The sequence below is a fragment of the Chaetodon trifascialis genome, chromosome 20 (genome assembly GCF_039877785.1).
Source record: "Chaetodon trifascialis isolate fChaTrf1 chromosome 20, fChaTrf1.hap1, whole genome shotgun sequence".
NCBI classification, from domain to species: domain Eukaryota; kingdom Metazoa; phylum Chordata; class Actinopteri; order Chaetodontiformes; family Chaetodontidae; genus Chaetodon; species Chaetodon trifascialis.
This window is the reverse complement of record NC_092075.1, coordinates 13,479,518-13,504,354: the sequence shown is the minus strand read 5'-3', so window position 1 is coordinate 13,504,354 and position 24,837 is coordinate 13,479,518. Positions and strand designations below refer to the sequence as shown.

Genomic DNA, 24,837 nt, shown 5'->3' with positions numbered 1-24,837 from the left:
TTTTTTTTGGGTGAATCTAGTGATCTACACACTCCTCTATCCCGCTTGTAGCTCTTTGACAATCTCACCACACATTTTTCTTCCAGGACTGCTTCTGTGTCTGTGCATTTGATTGAAGTGCCTTTCTAAAAGCAGCATGGTAGCAGCCATAAATTGAACATTATAATTTTAAACAGGGAGAGGAGCAGGGAGAATGTACACCAGGGTCAGGATTTATCGGCGAGGTGTGTGTGTGTGTGTGAGGTTACATGGTGAGTAATGTCTGCGCCACTTATTCAGACACAGTATTCCTTTTATCGTGAGCACTAACATTCAAATGAGGGACACAATATTCCACAGTTAAGCAAAACACAGCCCATCACTGAGCTACACTTAAAGGGCCGGTGTGTAGGTTTTAGGGGGATCTATTGGCAGAAATAGAATATAATATTCTAAATGATGTTTTCATTGGTGTATAATCACCTGAATATAAGAACTGTTATTTTTTTTTTTACCTTACAGTGATTGGTTTTGGCTCGCCCCCTCAGTTCCAATTAAAGAAAATCCCAAAGCTCGTGCACACGAAGTTGGAGATGTATTTTGATTTTGCTTGGTGTGGAAGAACTCCGCTGGCCTGCAAAGACCTCTGACCTCAGCCAAATCCAATATCTTAAGGAAGAATTTTATGGGCCAGGACTTATCAGCAAACATCAGCAGCAGACCTCACTAATGCTCTTGTGGCTGAATGGGATCAAATCCCTGCAAACAGTGTACCGTTTGGGTGTTCACATGCTTTTGGCCGTGTCATCTATCTGTCATTCACAAAATGACTGGATGGCTTTCATATTCCAAATCTGTGCCACCTCAACAAAGGTGTGACTGCGTCAGACATTTTTTTTTTATGTATATGTGACACTGAATTACTGTTACACTCAAGTGCAATCCAACAAAACAAAAAGCACTGTCCCTGAGAAAGGGGTGCACGCAGAGCACAGCGTGCAACTGATGTCATTTTATGGATTGTGTGTCTCTTTTGTCTTTAATACTCGACGGGAGACCGTGGCTTCTGTGAGCTCTTGACGACACTGGCAGTCATCCAGTCAAAAACGTGTCACCACATGCTGTTGGCAAACCTGCACTGTTACCTTACCTTACCTTACCTTGGGGTAACGGAAACATGTTGGAAGCACAACCCTTACATTATAATCGCCTCTTAGGTTGCTTATTCGCACATGAGGCAGCAAGAAAGCAACATTATCATTCAAATGAAGTCATTTATCCGGTTGGTGAACACTAGTCCAACATTTGGTCTTCTGTTAGCTCTGTTTTTGGTCTATAGCAACAACTAGCTGAGCACAAAAACGAACCAAAACCTGAGTCTGCTGCTCAACAAATGTTAGCCTCTTTTTTCATAACTTCTTGGCTACACTCGCAGAAGAAAGTTCAACAATAACAGTTTCATCTCAACAATGTGTCGTACAAACATATAGTACATTCGGCAGAATATGTCGAGAGAACAAAAAATTTTGAAAAAAAAGAAAGAAAGAAGAAGAAGTCACATTTCCCAGAAGGTGCAGGTCAAACACTGGGCTACGTTTTTGTCTGTGAAAATAAACAGCACTTTCTGTCCTTCCTCTTTGTGTGATGGAAACAGAACACTCAGTTCTTGCATTTGGTGGGCTGCAAAGTAAAGTAGAGGACATATTTGGAATAAAAGCAAAGAACAATACCTGAGTTATTTTGGACTGAACAGAGGATACTATGGATGAGGACACTGCCTTGTCTTTCTCTAGAGAGCCATCCCTGTAGAGAGAAGAGACGGAGAGAGAGGGGGGGAGACAAAAAAAGAGAGGCGAAAACCAATCATGTTAACAGAAGAAGCTATACAATATTCATATCTTCTGAAATGTTCAAAGGCATCAAGAGCCATGGAGGGGCAGAGAGGTAAGAGAGGACTGGCATGTGACCTGCAGTAACCACCACCTCAACAATGTCAAACGCAGCCAAGTATATAATCATACAGACAAACAGCAAAAGTGCCAGAGTTGCAGACCTCAACTTCAACTCCACGGCTCTGTCCAAAGCTTTCAATCTCTCTGCGGTCTCGCACTTTATAATTTATTAAGGGAATGAAGTTGACGTAACACAACAGGTGACAAGATTCTGCAGAGCGGATAAGCAATGTTGCTTATGGAGTTTTCAGCCTTCAGTCAACTGAAATATGAAATAGAAATGAAATGCCATATTTCCATCGTGTTTTTCCCCATTTGAGGTTTCATCTTGCACTCTTTTAATTACATCATCTTGTTGCGCTTTCTTCTTTTGCAAAGGCATAATGGTTTTCTGGCTGGAGAATTAGCCCCATCCTATCTTGTGTCAGTCAGTCTTGGGTATTACACTCCTTTACATGCATAATTTGGGACTGTTGGTATGCTGCTTTGGTCATAAACGGACATAAAGCAGCTCCATTCATACACTCAGTTCATGGGTGAGCCACCTACGCAGGCTACACAAAAAAAACTTCTCCTGGTATGGTTCTGCTCTTTTACAACTGCACTCTCTGAGAAGACACACCCTTTGCTCCATCCAATGAACAAAGAGCAAAAGAATGAAAGAAATAAAAGCATTCTCGCCTTCACAAAGAGCGTCATGAGGCAGATATACTACTGAGGTTGGATGTTGTTGGACAAAAACAACACTTTTAAAGGCATGAAATTGTGTTTTATGAAATACCTTTGTTACGCAAACAAGAGCAAAAGATATTTCCACTGAATGTCATCATTCAGAAATGCTTTCGGGTTCCACAAATCGAAGACTTGCAGCCACAAGCTTTGTTCACCAGTTGTAAAACATTTCCTTGAATCAGGTGGATTAATGTACATGGACTGGTATTGATTTGCCAGCTCCACTGAATGGCTCCTCCAAATTCAACAGCTTGTATCTGGAGACAATAGTAGATAATTAGAGGCAGGATTCAGCACCTCATTATCCATAATATATGATTCCCTTCTTAACATCTGCAGTGTGAACTGATGTTGCAGCTGACTAATGCATAACCTAGTCTAGTGCAACAAATAATGACTGGCATGCACCAAAAAAACACAGCATCCAACCAGCACACAGAGATTCAAACCTCTGCTGCTCGTGAGATGGCTAAATGCTTCCTACCCTCCTCCAACTTGAATCAGATTACTGTTTCCTGTAGCTAGTTAGAAAAAAAAAGAAAAAAATTCCTCCCAATGATTTTCTCCTGACCTTGACCGAGATGAGTGTCTGCGGAAGCTTTTTAAAATATTCACGCAAGTATCTTTTGCAGGCACAGTCATGGGACGCCCCTTTGCCCTGTCATACGCTGGCACTGTAATGGGCCTAAGGTAGGAAACATTGATTGATTGATTCTTTACAATACTAGAAAGCAACAAGTGATAATTTGAAACTCCAAATGGATTACATCACTAAACACATTGGCTTTTTAGATCTTATGATTCCCAAATGTGCTAAGTGCAGACTGAAAACCATCTTCCAAAAAGAAGACCGTAATCACTAAAGAAACGTTATTAAAAACATCAATATAGTACAGTTATATTGAGGACTGATCTCCAGTCAGAAGCCACATTATTACATATAAAGATTCAGCTTATGAGAGAGCAGTGTGCACAGACAGACATCCTGTACTGGACAAAAAGTCTCAACGCCAAACTTCCTCATGTTTGTTCATCAACTGTTCAATCCAGCGTCTGGACAGACACAACAAACAATACTTGAGCACTGACACGTCCTGCAAAGAGATGCTTATTTGAGGGATATGCTTTCCAAACTCAAACTAACTTCTATCAGGAGCACAAAACTTTGTCCATCCACATTTTTTCAGCAATCAAAATGAAAAACGACCTAAGACTTAACACCAATGACTCGTGACTTCACCTGGACTCGAACAGTTTGAGCTTTAAGTTGGCTGACGCGCGACATATCAGTGGCATTCAGGCGCCTACAAATCAATTTCACTGAAGGCATTTCCAATCTAACGTCTGACATTCCTGCTCTGGAGAAGTTAATTAACCCAATATGCGAGAAGATCTGAGAGCTGCATACATTAACAATGACATTTGCTTGCAGTGATATGACCCACTGCAATGCGAAGGGCAGCGTCTCGGTGTTCCTTTCCGTCATCCACCTGCAAGCGTGCTGAAGTGTTTTGCTGCACCGATGATGAGCTCTACTTCAGGCCCTGACTCATCACCTCCTCTGCTTGCTGACCATCCCACAGTAAACTAATTAGTGTTTTACATGTGTTTCATATTTGGCTTTTATCCCATGGGCTGATGCTGCAAAATGCCTTGCCGTACTTTCGCTCCCGTGGTACAGTGGGCGTACAGTTGCTTTGTGTTTTGTAGTTCACATAGTCTACATTTTGCCCTCTGAGATTCAAAAGTTAATGTATGCAGCTTTATTGTTTTTTTGTTTTTGTTGGAGCTATTTTAAACAACAAACCAACAACCTCAAGACGTCAGAAGAGATTGTGTTTGCTGCAACGAGTGCCTTTGTGCTTTAAGAACGTGAAGGTGAAGGACATTGGCTCTAAGCCATCATATCACTGGCTCTTTGGATTTAACGCTTCAAATCCGTTCTGGCCATACTGTTTTTAGTATTCCTTGGACACCATGGACAAGGCCCTGGCTTTGTTTTTGCCATGAGAGCCTCATATTCACAGAGGTAGTATTAGTTTATGATGATGGCACACTACATATGGACTTAAATTACAAGAATACATAAATCTGTGTTCATTCTGAGGCCGTCTGCTGAATTCTGCGGCCCCACAAAATGCTGGGTATCACTCTTTTTTCCTTCCAATAATCTTTGGTTTCTTGAGTGAAACACGAGGGAAAGCAATCTTAACGGCTAGCTGGTTGACTGACAGACTTGTGGAGGGTTACCTGGAGTGGGCCAGGCTGGAGGCGGGGCTAGCAGATGGGGACCGGACTCTACTGGGTGAGGAATATGGGGAGAGAGAGGAACCCACAGCATGCATCTGTCCTGAGGATGACAAGGAGCTCCTCCTTTTTTCAGGAGGGGACCTGAGAGACAAAAGCAGGGAGAGAACAGCTGAAACTAAACATTTCAGATTTAGGCAGTAACAGTACAGAATACACAATATATCAAGGGCGGGGAGTACTTTCTGAAGGCGATGCTTGTGTATTCAGCAAAGTCCCGCTTGAAATTCAGGCAAGTAGAAGCTGTCCATTTTCTATTAGTGGTTATTTGGAGATGAAGTGTCTTGAGCTACTCTTACAGATACATCTAAAATGTTGCTAAATGGATTGTACAGTCACAACCAATTGAAAAATATCCAATATTTAAGGCTGAGCAGCTCATTCTGGCGGTGCTAGTGGCTCCTCTCTGCTTTGACAGGTATAATAATCATATTAAATAATATTAAAATGAACACATCTGTATCTGGAGACCCATGGCTCTTCCTCTCACCACAGACTGATGACACCTGCTGTTAGGGTTACCTGGATCTGGAATGCCCCCTGGGCAGGCCGGAGCTGCTGCTGGGATGATAGCGCTCCCGCTCTCTCTCTTCACGTCTCCTCTCTGGTGAGGGGCCCCTTCTGTCCCTTCTCCCTGGAGAGTGGGAGCAGGATCTGGCCAGACAGGGGGACAAAGAAAGTATGAGACAGGGAGAAGCCATTAAATTAAAGAGGACAAAGCCTGGTAAATGAGCTGATGAATTTGAAATGAAGAACAAGACCAGAGAAGGGTGAAGAGGGTGAAACAAGAGTGACAAGACACTGACAGAGGTAATGAGAAAGGAATAATGCAAGCAATCAGGATGGTGTTTCTGGGAATTTAAAATCAAGACTAGCCAATGAGGATGTTAACAAGGATTCTACTGATTCAACTGGACCATCTGAAGACCTGAATGTGGCACAATTTACATTAAGGCAATTAAAAGAGGCTCTCTGAAGGGCTGCATCTTAGGGACCCACAACAGGGGCCAATAAAGATCTGAACTGAACAGTTGCACTGAGGCCCGTTTTTCTCGATGAAAAGGGAAAAGATGACATGACAGAAGTCTTAGAGCGAGAAAAAAAATCCGTATGAGAGTACGCAGCTGTGGCCAAGGCGTCTTACCTACGGGCTCTCCTGTAGGCACTGGGAAGGGAGTGTCTGCTCTTCGACTTTGACTTCGACCTCGACCTTGATCTTGACCTCCTCTTGTGTTTTTTCTTCTTTTTGTCTTTGTCCCTCCCTTTGTTTCTGTCTCTATCTCTGTCTCTGTCTCTATCTCTGTTTCTGTCCCTGTCTCTGTCACCATCTCTGTCTCTATCTCTGGCTCTAGCTCTATCTTTGTCTCGGTCTCTGTCTCTGGCTGCTCCTCTGGAGGTAGAGGAGGACGAGCAGGATGGGACCTCCCTGCTGCGATGGACTCCTTGGCTCTCCATGGCGGGTCTTTGTTCCTGAGGATACGTAGCTGGGGCAGAGGACAAGTGAGGAGGTGCAGGGTCAGACAGGATAGAGAGGGCTTCTTGCATCTAGAGAGAAGGGTAGACAGAATTGGACAGAGAGCAAAAATGTCAGTGAATCACTGGTTTGACACATTTGGTACTTTGGTTTGAAACATTTAACAGAATAAAATGGAAACAATTCTTATGATCTGTGCTCCATTTGTTCTATAATATGCAGCAGTATAGATGGAGATGTTATTTTTTTTTAAAGAAGGCATCATAAATAACCACACATGCACTGAAAGGGGCAATGGATCACAACCAGCTATGTCAAAAAAAAAAAAAAAATCCTGACTCAGCTGATTAAATGGTGTGGATTACACAACACAGTGCAGCCCTCTGGCTACACATTGAGTTATAACTGTCAGCTACAAAGTTCCTCTAATTACTCCAATATGGGTCTGTCTGCTCATATCAAATTGGCCTGGAGCTGCATTCACACTGAAGACAGCTTCAGTCCATCAGTGGATTAAACATGACACTAAATCTTCCAAGGTTAGACTTCATCTTCCAGGGTTAGGTCTTAGACTGCTCCTGGGGTCACCCATGTCAGACATGTTTGCATTTATTGTGCTAACAAGGGCATTTGTAGAAATCAAATGGCACACTTTATATGATAACATTAGCATAAATGCTATGACCGCCCGAATGATAACCAGTGAACGTGAAGACAGAAAAGAAATGAATGTGTGTTGTGCATTTCCCCAATTCAGTCACTCCACTTCTTACTCATCTGCTAAAAAGACATTGGTGGAGTGTAAAAAACGAGAGAGGCAGGGACAGAAATAAACAGAGAGGGCGAGGGTGATGACGAAAGAAAGAGGCAAGTGAGGCAAAGGCAGCACATGCAGGACAGACGCAAGAGAAAGCTCATGACTGATCAATACGTATCTAAAAACAGGCAGGAGAGTGCAGAGAGGAAGAATATTTATTACACCTTTCTGTTTGCACATTATCTGGTGTGTGAACTAATGCCGAGATAATTAAATGATGGCAAGCAAGGTTTGGTTTAAAAGTAGGGCTGACGTATGGGAAGCTCATCCCAAAACTGGGACAAGAAAATGTCTGTCCTGTCACACCTGCTCTGGAAAGATACGGATGTTTGGAAAGGAAGAGGAGTAAAAAGGTAGAGGAGGGAGAAGAGGAACAACCTCATATACGATCAGAGCTGTGAAAAATAAACGAGGCAGAATCCTAAAGCCTGAGGACCTTTTCCCCAAAAGTAAGGCAATTTTTGGAGGTTGGACTTCGTGTAACCTTTGTATCACTTTCAACAAGTCACATCGATATACACTATATTCTACAGCAGCTCAAGATGAAACATGCAGAGAGAGACTGAAGACACACATATTAGCCTGATTAAAATCACAGTGATAAATGTTTCACTTTATAATCTCCCATGTTCAAAGACACTAAAATCATCAAACACTGTGAATGAGACAGTTTTACATCATTGATGAGGTTCTCCTCCAGATTAGCCGTGCAAACAAACAGCTCATACAGTCACGGTAATAATAAAGCTGTTTTCATTTAAGAAGAAGAAGAAAAAGAAAAAAAACGTACTTTACTGATCACATCACACAGTGTTAGTTGCACACTACACGCCATGCTTTCCGTGAAATTATTTTTCTCCGCATTTATCCCATCCTCGGTCTGTCGATCCTCCGCGGCAGACCAGGAGCAGTGGGCTGCCGGCTGCCAACTGACGCCGAAACCAGTGCCCGGGGACCAGTAATTCTTCGTCACCATTGGTCAGGTGGTGATCTGCATGTTTTTAGTGGGGGAAGGAGGAGGAGGAAACCCCGGGTGAACACGGGGAGAACATGCAAACTCCACACAGAAAGGCCCCTTTTTCCACGAGCAGCAGCGCTGACGGCATGGTGGAGGACACGCCACCAGCGCCCACAGTGGGATTCGAACCGGGGACCTTCTATCTCTGAGGCGACAGTGTTATCACTTGTGCCACCGTGCTAACATACAGCATGTGAGCTGACAGGAACAAACAGGAGTCCTATTTTCACTTCCTGTCATTCTATGTAGACATTATAAATGAAGCTAGGCAAGGCAGCCCCCGCCCCCCGAACTCCAGTGAGTTTAATCAGGATCGCTCTAATTCATCTTGAGTTATGAGCAATTATGTGACAGGCCACGCCCACTTGCACCAATCAATATGGCACTTCAGATTTTGATCAATACTGGCCCTCAGAGCGTGCACACTTAAACTGATGAAACGCTGCCCACTGGGTTTTTAGATACATGTTTTTGGTATTTGTGGTGCCCCCTGTGAAATTCAAGTCAATCGGACTTACGGTGTGAGGGGTGTGGCCTTTCTATAATTTTGGGCCTTAATTACAGCACCACCAACTGGCCAACTGGGCTCAGTGTCAGTGTATGTTTGTGGCTCATCCCAGCTCATGGCAATTTGAGCCATTGCGGCAAATAAATAAATAAATAAATAAATAAATAACAATAAACTAGTACAAACAAGCCCTTTGAGGCTTGAACCCTTACAATTTAATTAATTATTTTTTAAAAAATAACAAAAATATTCAGTGGGTTAAAATTCCAAACTTGTAGTCTTTAGCCCCCCGACTGAGGCTGACTCAAGTGACATCACTTGTGGCAATTTATCAGACTTTGTTCAGCTCCTTATGGAGCAAAAAGAGACTTAATATGACTTTTTTTTTTAACATATGCAGTTGTACCCCCCAAGACCATCAAGCAGACTCAAACTTCAGTGTAATCACCCATTCAGACAGAGCTAAACTGACACCCGAATAACTGTTCTGTTGGACCCAGCAGAGGATTGCACCACCCTCACCATTTCATGATGAGTCAAAATGTACCAAGAAACAGAAAAGTCGCAGAATAACAGCACTAAAAGAGTGACTTATAAAAGCAAAGAGGCACGGGCCTGTAAAGCTTATTCAGCAGGTTGTGCTTCCCCATGACAGCTTACTTGAGCTACTACAGTGCCGTCGCATAAACAACACGATGAGCAGTACGGGAAACAAGGAGGGCTGACATCAACAGATCAAGTGCAGCAAGTCAGCCAAGTCGCAGACCTCCACATACTGTACTACTGCACCAATCTGATTCCCAGTCTTCCAAAATATAGCATCAGGTTTCCAAGAATGCTGCTGCCAGAATATTCACTACAACAAGAAGTTTGAATCACCAACCTGATCTTCCTTCACCTGGTCACTGCAGCCCCAGCTGTCCTGATGGAAAGTCTCTTTTTAACATGGACTCTCCAATGTTTGCCAGTTACCAAAGACGATCACACTGGTATAGCTTTATTTAATCTTTGAAGACAGACAGAACTTTGTAGACTGGGCACCAACCAACACCAACTTCACAGTCTATTCGCCCATTCATTCAACTGCAACATCCATTTATTCATTAGTGGGTCAATGACCTGAATGTTGGAAGTTCCTTCAGGACACGCACGCTCTGATGGCAACTGCAGAAGTCACCGAACATCTGGGGAACAGTGGCGGTGCTGGCGCAATAGTGACAGGAGCCCGCCCACTGCCACCTGGCCCAACAGGAAATAGGCCAGTTTACCACGCATCAGTTGGGCTCACATGAAGAGCTGACATGCAACATCCATCAAATGGACAGGCAATCTACACATCAAATGACCACCACTGAGTCTTATTTACACTATAAAGTATTCTTACCCTTTGTGTCTATGTTTAATATGACAGACAAAAGGCTTCTAGAATTTGCATTATGGCAACACTCCTGTGAAACTTAATAAAAGAGAATTTTAAAGCAGAGATCGCCCAAATTATCTCTGGCGCACCAAAACAGAAAACAGGGAAGTTCGTCGACAGAAGAAAGGTTTGTATGATTCAGTGTTAATCTCTCTTTATTAGGAACCACAGGGGTTGATTTACCACAAATTCAGCCCAACAACGACAGCAGCTCAGTAACAATGTGTGATATCTGATGTGTACATGAGACTTTTAAATGCCAATTCCCAATATTCATGGCTATGTGCCTAATGCACATGAAGATATTCCCTCAGCATCCACACATTAATTTCTTAATCTATGACTGTGTGGTTAGACGAACTGAAACCACGATCAATACAACTACACACTGACAATTATGCCATCTGGTATCAGCATGTTTAAAATCCTACTCTGACATGGAGATTGAGGCTGTTTTAGGAGGCGTTAACCGAGCCAGCTGTAGTAAATGTGATTTTCCATTTACTGAATTTCTACGATGAACAAAGATTCAATCGCAATTCAACCAAACACAAGAGGCTGAAAGGGAAAAGCAGAGGCAGCAGGAATTTGTCACTGACCTCCGGGTGGACAGGTCTAGCCAGAGGTGTGGGCTTTAACGATTTGATGTCGCAGGCTCCATTTTTTCAACTGTACCAGCAAAATTGGTGCTTATTTATCCAGCACCACTGGTTATATTAGTGGTTTTTCTCCCTATATTCAAGGATTTTAGAAGAAAATGCAGCTGTACAACAGTATCAAACTTTGCCTGGTGTGTATGAATGTCAGTTCAAAGCTTGTTTCCAGACTGGTACAGCACAACATTGTATTATTGCACGTGTCTGCATTGAGGAAGACATGCAAACGTACGATCAATGGAAAGCATGTCGACATAGGTTTAACACAACCATCTTCTCTCCAACTCCAAACCTGGAGTTGTCTATACCCGCTACTTATTGCACCAGGGACGGAGAAATTTTAGCCAATTAAAAAAGGCATTTAAAACAAAAGGACTGTGGTGTGTACATAGGATAGTCATACACACCTACTGTACGGTGTAAAGTCACACCCTCCCTAGGACGTGATTCATCAGTGCAACTTGGGGCATCAGTGCCTGAATACTGTATCTCTCTAACAGATGTCTGTATTTAAGATGAATGCAGGCGTTTGGTCTTAGAGATTAAAAGAGCCCTGCAGTAATGGGAACGTCATTAAATGCATGTTTTCTCATTACCGCACCACATTTGCACTGTTATAGCTCTTGAGATAACACTACACTGTGCCTGTTCCAGCATGCGACTTGAAATGACACATCAGAAAAACTGATGTGCTTGTTATTTTTGAGCAATCTCTTTGGGATTTAGTCATGATTTGAGCTCAGGCGATTTGGCTAAACTTCTAGTTAAAAGACACATAAACACATGACCAACACTGACCTGTCTTTATCAATCATTCACATACCTCAAGCTGTGCAGCAGAGTCTAGCTCAGCTCTCTTTGCCTCAGGCTCCCCAGTGAAGGGGCTGCGGAGGGTTTGTAGGAAGAGCGCTGCCTTCCGCTTTCTCTCTGCCTGTAGCTGTTTCTCTTTGGACTCCTTCGATGCCTGGGCCAGCTTCTCCCTGGCTGCAGCTGCGAGACGATCCTCCAGCTTCTGCTTGGCTAAAGGCAGGAAGACGAGAGGGTAAAAAACAAAACAGGGGTGGTTGAATGAAGACAAAACAAAAAAATTCACAGTCACTGCCGCAGCTGGATATACCTCGAAATTGCTGTGAGGAAGAGAAGATGACTGAAACTGGGGGGCAAGAGTGGTTAAGCTCTGCTTTTAACCCGGACAACCTTTTTCTGACCACAAGTGGATGGTCTTAGAAAGGCAAAGATTAGGAAATTAGGAGTACTTTTCCATCCAAACTCTGACATCTAACTAAGGTGATGTCTGCCATTTTTCCTGTGATTGCCTCTAAATGAAAAGGCCTGACTAAGTTCTCTGGTGAGAGGTAATCTCATGAAATTCAAGGTTTATACAGAAAACGCAAAGTAGGAGGGAACATGTGGGTGGAGAAGAGGAGACAGACATCTGAGCGAAATTGGGGGTGGAAAAATATGCACGGTTGTGGGAGATGAGGAAAGCAGATGAAGTGCCAGAGACGGGTAGGGGATAGATGGGGAAGGAGAGCACAAGAATGAGGGGCACGGAGAGCAACAGGATGACTGAGACAGAGAAAACAAGACAAGACAGCGAAGTATAAAACAAATGCTTGGGGGAAAACAAGTTTAAGTTATGCAACCGCTGGGGCTACTGTTATCTCGTCAGGATTAAAAATAGGCTGGCTGGCGAGGCAAATCATATTTGAGGATAGTGTGAACAACAGCCAAGTGGAGCAGAATCCATCTGTACCCAAGACAGCGACACAATACACAGTCCCACCACTGTATTTAGAGACTAATTTGACTCAGCTTATCGTGGACAATCTTGCTTTTCATTTTTGTTCAGCGTTTATATTTTAAACATTCTGAAATACACATATAATTGAATGTGAAAAGTGCTTTTGATAAGTCATTTATCAAGCAAATTGCCAAACATTCTCCAGTTACAGCTGCTCACGTGTTAAAATATTGGCTGATTTTCTCTGCAGAATTGACTAAAGACTAAACAATTATGAAACTGTTCAAAAAAGTAATTAACTGATAGTGGAAATTAGTCACATCTGAAATAATTTCTTGGCCGCTTGGGGACAGTGGAAACAAGTTTTAAACACCGCATTCACACATTCAGCAGACACAGAGTAAGAGTGACACCGGGTGAATGTAAGTCCGATATTCACTCCTTTTAGCTCTGTTTTTGGTCTCAACCAATTCCTGAAGTAAGCATCTGTTTAACCTGAACCCTTAAGCTGCTCCACTATATTCACTAGTTAGTTGCTAAATACATTCGGCTGCGTATGACTGCTTGCTGCGACCAAAATCACGATGAGAGCGATGAGAGTGAACTTTAACAGTTAGTAGGCGGATAAACAATGAGCTGAAACTCACGATAAACCTCCAGAAAGCCGGAGGGAGCTACAGATTCATCACTACAAGCGACACCTTTCATGAAATATTAAGTCACATGGCTGACAAAAGAAAAGTCTGTCTCTGTGAGCCCCTCAAACAGTTTAAGTTTGTCAAAAATGTGCATTGACAGTACATTTACCACCTGAATAGAATCTCCACATTGACTTAAAGCAGAATGGAATTTTAAGCCTTGATTATGATGACTATCATGACCATTAAACATGCTCATCCACTGAGAAATGTTTGCGGCGACATAAACGACTGAATGTACTTATCGCTGGAAACCGCATTTAGTGCGTGTGACTGTTTTCCGGCCCATCAATACAGATTAGCGCTCTGCTGTCTGCCACTGATTCTCCTGCTATCTGATCAAGTTAGGCCTGCTGACTGACAGCCACTTTGCCACATAGCAAAGCCAATTCAGTCAGCTATTTATTAGGCTTTTCCAGCCTCTTTTTCTAGCCGTCTGTCAGCTCAGAGTGAGGAAATTACACTGGGAGTCTCTTCTACTGAACCTTAGCGGGACCTGTCAAGCGCCTTGATGCTGAAAAGTAGCACAATTGTCTTAACTGTCCGTCTGTCCATTTTTTCTGATTCTATTTTGCAGCTGGTCAAAGAGACATTACGACACTTTTGCTTTCTCTTTGAAGATGTCATTCTGATCAGCGTCTTTAAAGACCTCTACACTGTCGTTCTGGCAATTGGCAAAACAACTGATAAGAGGATTAGCAGCCGATGCTATTGCATCAGAATACAGTATGGGAAGTATTATAGGAAATATCATGACATCAAGCACAAGCATGGACATTTAGTAAGTAAAGTATTACAGTTTACCTTACCTCTTGTACTCCTCAGTGCAACATTTCAATCACTTAGTCACTGGAGGAGCCTCTTTCAAGTCCACCGCACAATCAAGTGTGACTTTAAAGACTGTTAAGCGCGACAAATAATTGCATACTTTTGTGAAAGCTGTTCACTTAAATTTCTTCTTGTTAAGAGTGTTGACTCTACATCCAAGTTTTACATTGGGTGTAGATTCTTTCCAGAGCCCTGATCGAGCTTGAATGTAAGAAAAATAGGTTTCCGAGCCTTTAAGTAGCATGAAGTTCAATTATTTAGTATAATACACGATGAGGCTTTTGCATGTGTATCAGTCAGAGCAAGCTGCTAAACTCACACAGATTTGGTGATGCACAGTTCAACACTAGGCTGGAAATTTTCAACAATTCAAAAATAGGGGACCAAAAGGGAATTTCTGGCAAAAAAAGATACATTTATCCGAGGACAAAATTTTGTAATATTATTGTTTGTCATTTGCTTTTTTGGCTTGCGAATAAAGAATTCCAGCTTTCCTTGAGGAGGCTTTGAGAGTCAGACTCTCAGCACCTGCTTGAGTAATCATTTAGTCATTAGTATTGATCAACTCACGCAGACTTATGATGGTTATTTTGTCAGATGACAGTCCAAACCCTAACCCTACTTTTTACACCTTTGATAAACACGGCTTGTTCTGGTGCCTGGTTAACAAGACAGATGATATGGATTATTAATAATTGCAATTGCTTTCACGTCTGCGGGTCGTCAGTTTTGGTTTGACAGAGAAGTGAAAATGTGTTTCTGAAATATTGCTTTAGATTTCAGCTGCTTTGATAGAAGCATGATAGAGGAGGATGAAGCAGTCCAATTTTTTTTAAGCTAAGAGGGTGCAATTGCAGATTTTGGAGGGTGTTAAGTAGAACAAGATCCGCTGAATCAACTTCAAGTACAACAGCTCCCAGTAAAAACGGCCCATCGCTTTTTAAATTAATAGCCGGCGAAACATAAGAATATATGAATATTTCAGAGAAGTGACTCTAACCTTGAAAACATAAGTGGAAACATGCATGAGGCAAAAGTGGCATTTCTCCTCCATCCTTTATGCGGAAGTTTTCTGTATAAATGGTTACAATCACCAACCAAGTAGTGGCCTTATTAGATCAGATGAATCAGATTTGTTATTATATCTAAATAGTATAGGTCCAAAGTGAAAACCTCTTGCAGGGCAAGGAATGATTTTTGTGTGCATATGCATTCTGAGGTAGATGAATATGCCTGTACTGCTGGTGTTTTCCATGGTGCAAAGTCACTGATGCATAACTTTAGTTTAAGAAAGACTGAGGAGAGCCAGTGCGTAATATTCTACAGCCATGACCGAAGAAAAGAAACAAAAACAGAGACTACATCTCCATTAGGGCTTTGCAGAGATATATGACTGTGGTCTGCTGTACTACAGCAATTGAGACTCAATGGATTTATTCATCTCCTCTATTCCTCTCTTGTTTTTTTTCCTCCAATTCCAACCTTCCCGAAAGTAGCAGAATGCCAGTGGGTGTGACAGAAGATTCTTGTAAGCTGCTGCTCTTAAATGCCAGCGCTGAGACAAATCGTTAAATTCTGGCACTCACGCATTGAACAGGTGGGGCGGCCGTGGCTCAGGAGGTAGAGTGGGTCAGCCAGGATTGGCGGGTGGATCCCCACCCTCCTCCTGTCCACATGTCAAAGTGTCCTTGGGCAAGACTGAACAAGTACTGCATTTAGGTGCTAATTTGAGGTACTTGCACAGCTTTTACAAGTACAGTTCAAACGATTAGTGGCGACATTTCTAGATTTTACATGCACGTTTTTAATATTTTCCTGAGAATCTTTAATACTGTTACCTTGTTTTGCCTCTAACTCCTCCAAACTGAGGGAGGGTCTCTTCTCTTCCGGTGCACTGACAGGAGGAGGCTCCTCGTCAGCCACGTCAGGCCTGCCCATCACAGCTTCCAGCCCCTGCTCCTCCAGCAACTTCAACGAAACATGTACGATAATATATTGTTAATATCAAGCAAATCTATCCTAGATCTATGTGCAGTGAAGAGACCAAGCTGAAGACCTTGTCCTCATCTGAGTCGTCGTCCAACCGAACTCTGTTTTTCTCCAGCGGCAGCATGTCATTTTCCTTCGCCTTGATGGCAAAACAGATGGGGGCAAAAGAGGCTGTAATGGCACGGAGAGACAGGAGAGGAAATTTGATTTAGTACGTGTTTATAACAGGTTAAGTGCAGCTGGGCCCTCTTCTGATTGACAAATTTAGCAAAATTCAAAAATGCACTAACAAAAGCAATTTGACTTCTTCATACTGAGTGCAGAAAAAAGTTCAGGTAAAGGGTGAAAGTAAAAGCTGGAGGAAGGCTTGAGAGAGGGGACGGCCAAAGAGAGAGGACAGAAAGATGGAGAATTAGGAAGGAGAAGAAGCAGAAGAAGGGAGCCAAAGAAAATGTAACTGAAAGACAGTTTAGAAAACAGAAACCAGACAGATGTACATACAGACAGGAGAGCAGGACGGCCACAAAGCAGCTGTTAAGATATTAAACAGCAAAGATGTGTCACTTTGATTTCTACTTTGCAAATACATTGTGTCTGCTCTTGTAGAGATTAAAGAGTTGACAGCGTGACTCGTTTCCGAAAGAAACTTAATATTGGACCTTGATCCTTATTGTGGAAGGCTGGATAGTTTACTCATGCAATACCGCCATGAGATATTATTTTGCCTGGCCTGTCGCCTCCAAACAGTCTGTGTGAATGCATGCCTCAATTTGCATACATGTGCATGTTTATGGCTGCAGCAAGCGCTGTGCTAAGCAGGCTCTTTCATCTCTGCACAGACATTTGCAGCCTGGGACCACCAAATGAAATTGCTAACATAAATACCAACAGACTCACAGGCAGCTGTTCATACGCACCAACATATGACGTGTACACACACTGGCATGCACGCTAGAGTAAATGTGCATGTATACGTACGTAGACACAAAGAATTTGCATCTGATTTACAGATCAAATGAGGTAAAGAAGAAGAAGAAGAAGAAGAGGCAGTAAAACTATGTTGTGTGTATTTTTTTCTCGAGCTCGTGTCCTACCTTTTGTCAGCTTGGAATCTTTGGCTGATGCGTCTGATTGGAGATTACCATCATCATCGACAGCCTCGCTCTGGATGAAGGCAGAGAGAGAGAGAGAGAGAGAGAGAGAGAGAGAGAGAGAGAGAGAGAGAGAGAGAGAGAGAGAGAGAGAGAGAGAATATAGACAGTGAACTTATCTGAGTCAATTTCCTACTTCCAATGAGCTCTATTTCAAAGTAAACTAGCATCAAATTGTAGAGGCCACACAATTTCTATATACCATCATATATATATATAAACACCAGTTGTGGGTAAACCTGAAGGATTTTGACAAGAGCTGTTGCTGAAAATGAGATTGCATGGAAACCTGCTCTCTTTCATTCTGACATATATAAACACCTCCATGCTGTGAGTGCTTCTTCACTCTATAATATCACCATTGGTTTCCAATCGAACTACAACAATTGCATTTCTAACTGGAGTTACTCCTCTGCAGAGTTCTATCCATGGCGAAGGTTTATGCCTTTGAAGGCGCCTCCCCACAGTGCTACAGTAAATGTTGCTGTGGAGGACAGAGGCTTCTGGCTGTGGCCTAATGGATATCCTTTAGTTCTTTTAGAGATTTTACACTCAACTGCAGTCGCCGCACAGAAATAGAAATTAAGAAAAAAAAGCTGACAATGGGAATTATTAACTTGTCTACGGTAGCACTCTTTGAAGACAAGTCCACATTTTTAAGTCTCTTCATGTGCATTTCAGGTTGGCTGTGGAACACATGACTGACAGGTCTCTTTGTGTGCGGCTCTCTGGATTTCAAAATACATTTTACGGGGAACGGCGTTTGAACATCAGTCAATTACCTGGGTCGTACACTTGAAAGCACTGCAGGGGCTGCGGGTATAGCCCTCAAGGTGGCAGGAAAAGTGAATGTCAGCAAAGGTTTGTGCACCCCAAGAGACTTGAGCTCTCGAATAACTTTTACCAAGGACTCAGACCTTAATTAGCTTGATAGTGCTATGGCTTGATCACAATCATCATTAGGAAAAGCCAGGTGGTGCAAATTTCAAAGCTTTAGAAATAGTGTGACTCCTCAAACCTTGTCCCAACAATCAGCAGCCATGGGCTCCTCCATGCAGCTGCCCAGCACTCTGAAAATGAAAATAATTGATGCCCACAAAACAGAGGAAGACGAAAAGAAGATAGGAAAGCGTTTCCAGGTAGCTGTTCCTTCAGTTTGTTACATAATTAAGAAACAGCAGTTAAGGAACAGTGGAGGTCAAGTTGGTCTGGAACACCAAGAAGAGGGAACTGCTTGTTGGATTGTTAGAACGGCAAATCACACCCTCTGTTTGACTGCAATAAGTACTGTGACTATCCTCACAGGTCATGATTTTCACTTGAAAAAACTATGGAAATAAATAATGAGAAGTACAAAGACTGTACTTTGTCAATATATTCATTTTTTTTTCCAAGCAAATTACTTCGGTGATGTATAATCAGCAGCTACTTTGTATTTTTCCCCCGTTTTTCTAACTGAACTCATTGCAAAAAAGGACTTTCTTTGGTTCAACCTGTGATGAGCATTGTCTCCTCGCAGCAGGGAACATAAATTCTCAGTGCACGGGACATAAAATCTATGTGAACATTCATTTAAACCAGCCTGTGTCTTTTTTTAAAAAGGTGGCTATTTTTCTTTGAGAAACTTTAAAAAGCTAAAATGAAGAGCCTTGTCGATGCACTAGCAGAATGATGCTATGATATCTTAATATCTACAACACCCATTTTAACAGGTGCTAGAAGAATCAATTCATTTCAGTATTAGTTATTGGCGTTTACTTTTTACACTCCTCTCCTTCCTCTGCTATTTATCAATCTGGCAGTAATAATTAGTAGCTTAAATAGCTTTAAACACCTTTATATCACTCTCTTATATCATTCTTTATGGCTCCTCACAGCAAAAAAATACCTGCACCTCATAGCTGGCTTATTTGCACAGGCCAGATAACTGAACCCCTTCGCTGTCATACCTGTGGACCAAGTGCTCTTAGCCGCTTTCCCAAATATAAACTACAGATGGAATGAAAGGGAAAAGTGGTGATGAAGCCAGTGCCACGAGGGGGGTGTGGGGTTGGGGCTAACCTCATGAGGTACACTTTACCATGTTTGAAGAATGCATCAAAGGCAGCGTCCTACTATTCAACTGTAATTGAACGGTGCTTTCAACAGTGAAAGCACTTTACTGAGGCCCCAGAGAGTTTAACTCCTAAAAAACTATAAAAAAAAATCAAAGCTCGCAGGACAAGAGGCAAAACGAAACTCGCCATTCTGAGAAGACCTCGGTTGGAAGATGATTGTGCTCACATACACATCTTTAGCTTAGCCTTTTGAATCCTTAGATACCTTGATTTGTGTGCTGCTGCAACACTCGGACACAAGCAGGTCTTAATTTTCTACTCTGAACAGGAACTGAATTTTTGGGGATTTCTGCTTTGTTCCATTTCACTGATCTGTTTACTTTATTCCCACACCATGTTAACTACCAGCTAAAGCCATAAATTCAACATTTAACACTGTCATTATTAGATTTTTTCCATAAAATTGTAATTATTCCAGTGCATAAGAGAAGATCGCAGCAAATTAGGTTCATCCCAAATCAGAGCATTGCACTCTGTGTTAAATGTACTCAACAGATTTGACCTCACATTAAAACTATTTAGTTCTGATTGGCTAAAATACAATCCTTTTCTATGGCTTTCATTCACATCTTAGACAGAAAGGTGTTGTCAAAGCCACATGGACGCTGCTGAATGCCAACAAAACAAGTGGTGTTTTATGTTTTTTAAATGTCAAGGTGTTCAAAGAACAAGGACTTCAGTTTTATATTCGCTGCCCGAATAGATTGTGAAAGCATGATTCTAAGTGTTAAAAGAAGGTGTTTTATATTTATAACTGCGCATTTGGGTGAAGTATAACGTCAAACCATTAAACCTGAGCGAGAGCAGTCCAAACAGGAGGCAGACATCTTTTGATGATTTGGGCTTTTTACAAAATGCTCCCATTTGAGATAACAGTTTTATTCATCCGCTCCCAAAGTGCCACATTTGGAAGATTTTATAGATGTTATTGACACTTACACAAAGCAACAGCAGCCCCACATCCTGCTGCTGTCTGCTTTGACTGATTTTAGCCCTCTCTCGCTCTTTTTTCATTTACTGTGAAACTATAAATAATGGCACCGACGGAGAGCTGCGATATCTGCATCCCATTACCCACAGCACCAATCACAAACACAAGACAGGTCTCTTGATAGAAAAGCCAAGCAGCTGCTTGTTGGAGCAGCCTGTGCTGTGTCATAACAGGCCACACTCCTCTGCACTCTGACAAGCTAATTGATTTGATTCGTCAGAAGACAAACGGCTCCTTGCAAAACTTTCTCACTCACTGCTCGCTTTCTCCTTTCTCTCTGATACAAAGCAGACTCAACAACCCTTGAATATATGTACATATATATGCATGCTTATACATGTGCATATGCTTGAAGCATCCCTCCATCTATCTACCTACCTGGCTATCTGACTGTTCAAATCACATTTGGTGTGAGACAAACGATGGCTTGACGGGGCTCCTGTGAACTCATAAACACTCTGTGACTATAACAGATGACTGAACACCAAAGCTCAGCTATGAGACTTGAAAAACACTCAAGCTGAGACACACAATCTGGCAGGTTCTTGTTAAAAAAGGTGGAATTTGCCCTCAGTAAATGAACTGTTGAAGTGGTGCATTTACTCTTTGCAGCAAGTTGAAAAGATGTGGGTCGTTCAACATTACTCATGCTGGAGAAGTCTTCCAATATGTAATTTCCTCTAGCAGGTAGGTTATGTTTTTGGTTCGGTTTGTCAGTTTGTTAGCAGGATTACGGAAAAAATACAGGCCCAATTTTAACGTGATTGAAGGGTGTAGCATGGGCCAAGGGAGAACCCATTAAGTTTTGGAGCGGATCCGAATCACAGGGCGGATACACAAATAATTTTTCAAATTCATTAACATTGTGAGATAGGGCTTTTGGCCTTGGTGGAAGAACTGCCATTCATCTTAAAATCCAGTACATAGGTTTAACGTTCGATATAGACAAAACACTGCAAAATGTTGAAATACAATGACTTCATGTCAAAATCCACATTAATGGGTACCAGTGATCCTCTAGGGTAGCCTGCACATGCAGTTGCTCAAACAGAAAGCAGTCATTGTGAATGATTAAATATTAATTATATTGTCTTTGTGTTGCTTTTCTTTTGAGTGTATGTAAAAAAGGATGAGCAAATGATCACATTCTGTTTACTTATGCCTTACAGAGCATCCAACTTTTTTGGGTTGTTCCTGTATTTTTTTTCTCATCTGTTTCAAGTATTAAGACATACATAGTTCAAGAAGTTGGCCATCTTGTGCAATATACTCTTTTTACTATAAGCATAGTGTGTGTGTCTCTATCATAAAAATTTACAAGAATATTAATGAACAAAACTATTTTTCTTCATGGTATATACAATATAAATGTCCAAGCAGAATGCAGCCGCTTGGATGCAACAACAAACAATCTTTCCTTGCTTTCAATTTCTTAGCAACAGCCACTGGTTCACCGATACACCATGCAGCATAAAAGGCATGTGTCACTGGGGAGCGATGCCAGCCAGAGGAGGCGGTGAGAGCGCTCCGTGCCTGTTGGCTCATAGGCTAATTGGGTGGGATGCCTCATTAAGATCCTGAAACACCGTGATTGGATTTCAGTTCTGATGTGGCTGTACAGACAGTGATAGAGAGCAGGTACAGAAGCCTTACAGCACTGCCAAGGCTGGACAAGAGAAACGACAATGAGTAAAAAGTCTGAAATCGGGCAGGCGTTAACGTATTTTAGGAATTAGGATTTGATAGTGATGCAGCAATGTGCCTTTTTTCAAGATATTGAAAGTTCCCTGAAACAAGGGAGACAACTGGACTTGCCTCTGGTAGAATTTTAAGCCTTAAAAGTCTTGAAAGTGGAGGTTGTGTGACAGGTTAGGACGGGTGGGGGGGGTTGAGTGTACTGCTCGAGTGCCCATTTAAGAGGGCTGGATCCACCTTTTGACAGTACTCTGCCAGTTTATCTCTTCCTTGTTCTCTGCGTCACTCTCATCCCTCATTTCAATATTTTGGATCAGGATACCTCTAATTTTAGCATGCCAGCTCCTGGCTTATCAGCGACAGAAAGCAGCTAATTTCAAGGTTGACTGTAAGTGCAGTGAATGCTTAGACAACCTTTTCCAGTGTCTCAACTTCGGCTGCAAATGCTGCTAAACAGAATTTCATACAGGTGTGTGAGAACAGTGTGGATGACAAATGAGGAGACCGGTGTTTCTCTTTCTCTGAAGGTCACCTGGCGGGTTGAAGCATTAACACTGCAAAGACTGAGTTTGACTACATAGGAATTAAGATAAAGCAATTTTTGTTGAAAGGTTTGGGTGACTTTAATATTGTGTACATTGTTAATCTTGTTAAGTTCGTTCCCAGCCCAGCACGAACTGGAGCCACAAATGACTGTTGATTTTCTGCAGGTGGCATTGTGCACACAGAGCGTGCTGTTATTCAATTTCATCAAGTCTGCATGTAATCTTTGTTCTGTGGGTGTAATGGCAGAATTGTTATTGTCATTATTATGTTTTGTCATATTATTGTCATTATTATTTGTCTTGACTGATACAAGCCTGATTGCACTGACCTTTCTTTCTGAAAGTCTACTTAATGTGCTTTGTGAAACTCCTCTTCTCCACTACGCACGACAGCAAGGTTGTTACTCTTGTACCACTTGGCAAAGTTTTGGGGCTTTATATAAGCTGTGATAACACTGTAGCACTACGGTCACCATAACCTTTTGAATTCAATAACTGGGAGCCATAAGTACCCAGAGGAAATTTCATGGCAGCTGTACTGTGTGGAAATGCAGACTGCATGCACACACACACATGAATACATATAAAGCTTATAATACCTCTTGCAAGCATCTTCCTTCCTTCTGCATGAAGTAATTCTTCTTAAACTCGTAATAGGTGTTGTACTGATGCCAGGACTGCAGAAAGTCAAACCTACAGTAGACAGAGGGAAGAACACATAGTGGATAAGATGAGAGGAGAAACGCTCATAAAAGATGAGCCAGAGGATGATGAAGAGGTTCTGCAGTATCTGAGGGGAAAGTTACTGATAAGAGTTCCTAAAACCAAGACCTGACCGGGGCAACAGATTTATTTCTGGTCAGAACACTTACCGTGGATCATTCTTGGCACGGACACTGGCCTCGAACTTAAGACCGTTCCTTGCAACGTACTCGGCCAGCTTGTCTATGACTGGCTGGATGTCAGGTGGTGGGGGGATGATGGCTGGTGGCGCTTGTGTGGAAACTTGAGCTTCTGCTTTCAAACTGGGCAAAATGAAATATATTTAGGTGTACTGTCATAGTACTGGACATCCCAAAAACACAGAAATTGTCCATTACTCCCTACCTGGTTTCTGGTACAACAGCAGGAGCAGCAGAGCTGGTGACCTGAGAGGTGGCTGTAGCTGGTGGTGCCATAGCGGTAGTTTCAGATGGGGACGGTGTAGTTCCCACATTAGGCAAAGCCCCAGAAGATGTAGATGTAGCCATGACAGCTGAAGGCATATTGTTGTAGTAGGTGCTGGTATCTATCCCCGGGGGAGGTGGGGCCAAGCAGAACGTTCCATCAGGAAGCATATAGTACCCGTAGTACATTGCTGCTGCATTTGCTGTAAAGAAATGAGGTGGAAATAATTACATTTACTGTCACTCCATGTGGACACATACTGTAAAATATAACGGCATCCATTTCCACAGCCAAGTAATAAATAACAGCTTTGAGAGGATCATAATGTTCAGTTTCTGTTGACGCTGTCGTTTTTGATTCAACTCTGCAGTGACCTTAAAAGCCACAGTGTCAAGTGTAGAGAAACAACTGTTTTAATTTTATGTGAAATTATGGTGCAGTCGTAACAGTTAAAGGATGATTTACTAATTCATTTCAGAGTCTTGTGATGGCAATCGTTCCATTTCAACCTTGGCAAAGCACGTCAGCAGGTCAGGACAAAGTCATCTGCCACTGGAAATGAAAACTGTCAAAACCAGGCTTATTTAGGGAGCCCATAAATAACAAAAATGCCACATTTGTGCTCAGTCGCTGTGTTGACATTACATTTTCAAGGCAGGAAAAATGGACAAAGATATAGCTCTTCACGACTGCAGCAACTTTCCAAAAAAACCCTTAAAAGTTGATCCCAAATCCACAGTTTGCTTCATTTTATCCTAAATATAAAGACCATCAAGCTATGTTTTCATGTTGCATTCAATATGTCCTTCATCAATTAATTTAAATCAGAAGACAGAATATAAATCAACATGTGATGTCTTTGGAAAAAGGGCCATCTCCCTTATCAGCGGGCTTGTACTGCAAAGACCATTTATTGAAAAGAGAGACGAAAAGGGATGGCTGGGGATACAGGGACAGTGACAACAATAAATGGTCAGTGTCAAAATGGAGACAGTGTGATATTAACACATTAGTCACTGACCTGGTTCCCTTTAATAACACATCCAATT

General features: G+C 42.1%; 1 protein-coding gene across 1 annotated transcript in view; it reads right to left on the bottom strand.

Annotated features, from left to right (window-relative positions):
* sfswap (splicing factor SWAP) overlaps window positions 1–24,837 on the bottom strand; it is a 44,043-nt gene that overhangs the window by 5,589 nt on the left and 13,617 nt on the right. The window contains exons 8-18 of the mRNA XM_070988955.1: window positions 23,729–23,990; window positions 23,494–23,646; window positions 23,221–23,314; window positions 17,217–17,286; window positions 16,190–16,293; window positions 15,972–16,101; window positions 11,687–11,883; window positions 6,115–6,515; window positions 5,493–5,624; window positions 4,914–5,054; window positions 1,710–1,782 (exon numbers count right to left, since the gene is read on the bottom strand). Coding sequence (XP_070845056.1) covers window positions 1,710–1,782; window positions 4,914–5,054; window positions 5,493–5,624; window positions 6,115–6,515; window positions 11,687–11,883; window positions 15,972–16,101; window positions 16,190–16,293; window positions 17,217–17,286; window positions 23,221–23,314; window positions 23,494–23,646; window positions 23,729–23,990 — 1,757 coding nt within the window. The remainder of the gene's footprint in view (window positions 1–1,709; window positions 1,783–4,913; window positions 5,055–5,492; window positions 5,625–6,114; window positions 6,516–11,686; window positions 11,884–15,971; window positions 16,102–16,189; window positions 16,294–17,216; window positions 17,287–23,220; window positions 23,315–23,493; window positions 23,647–23,728; window positions 23,991–24,837) is intronic.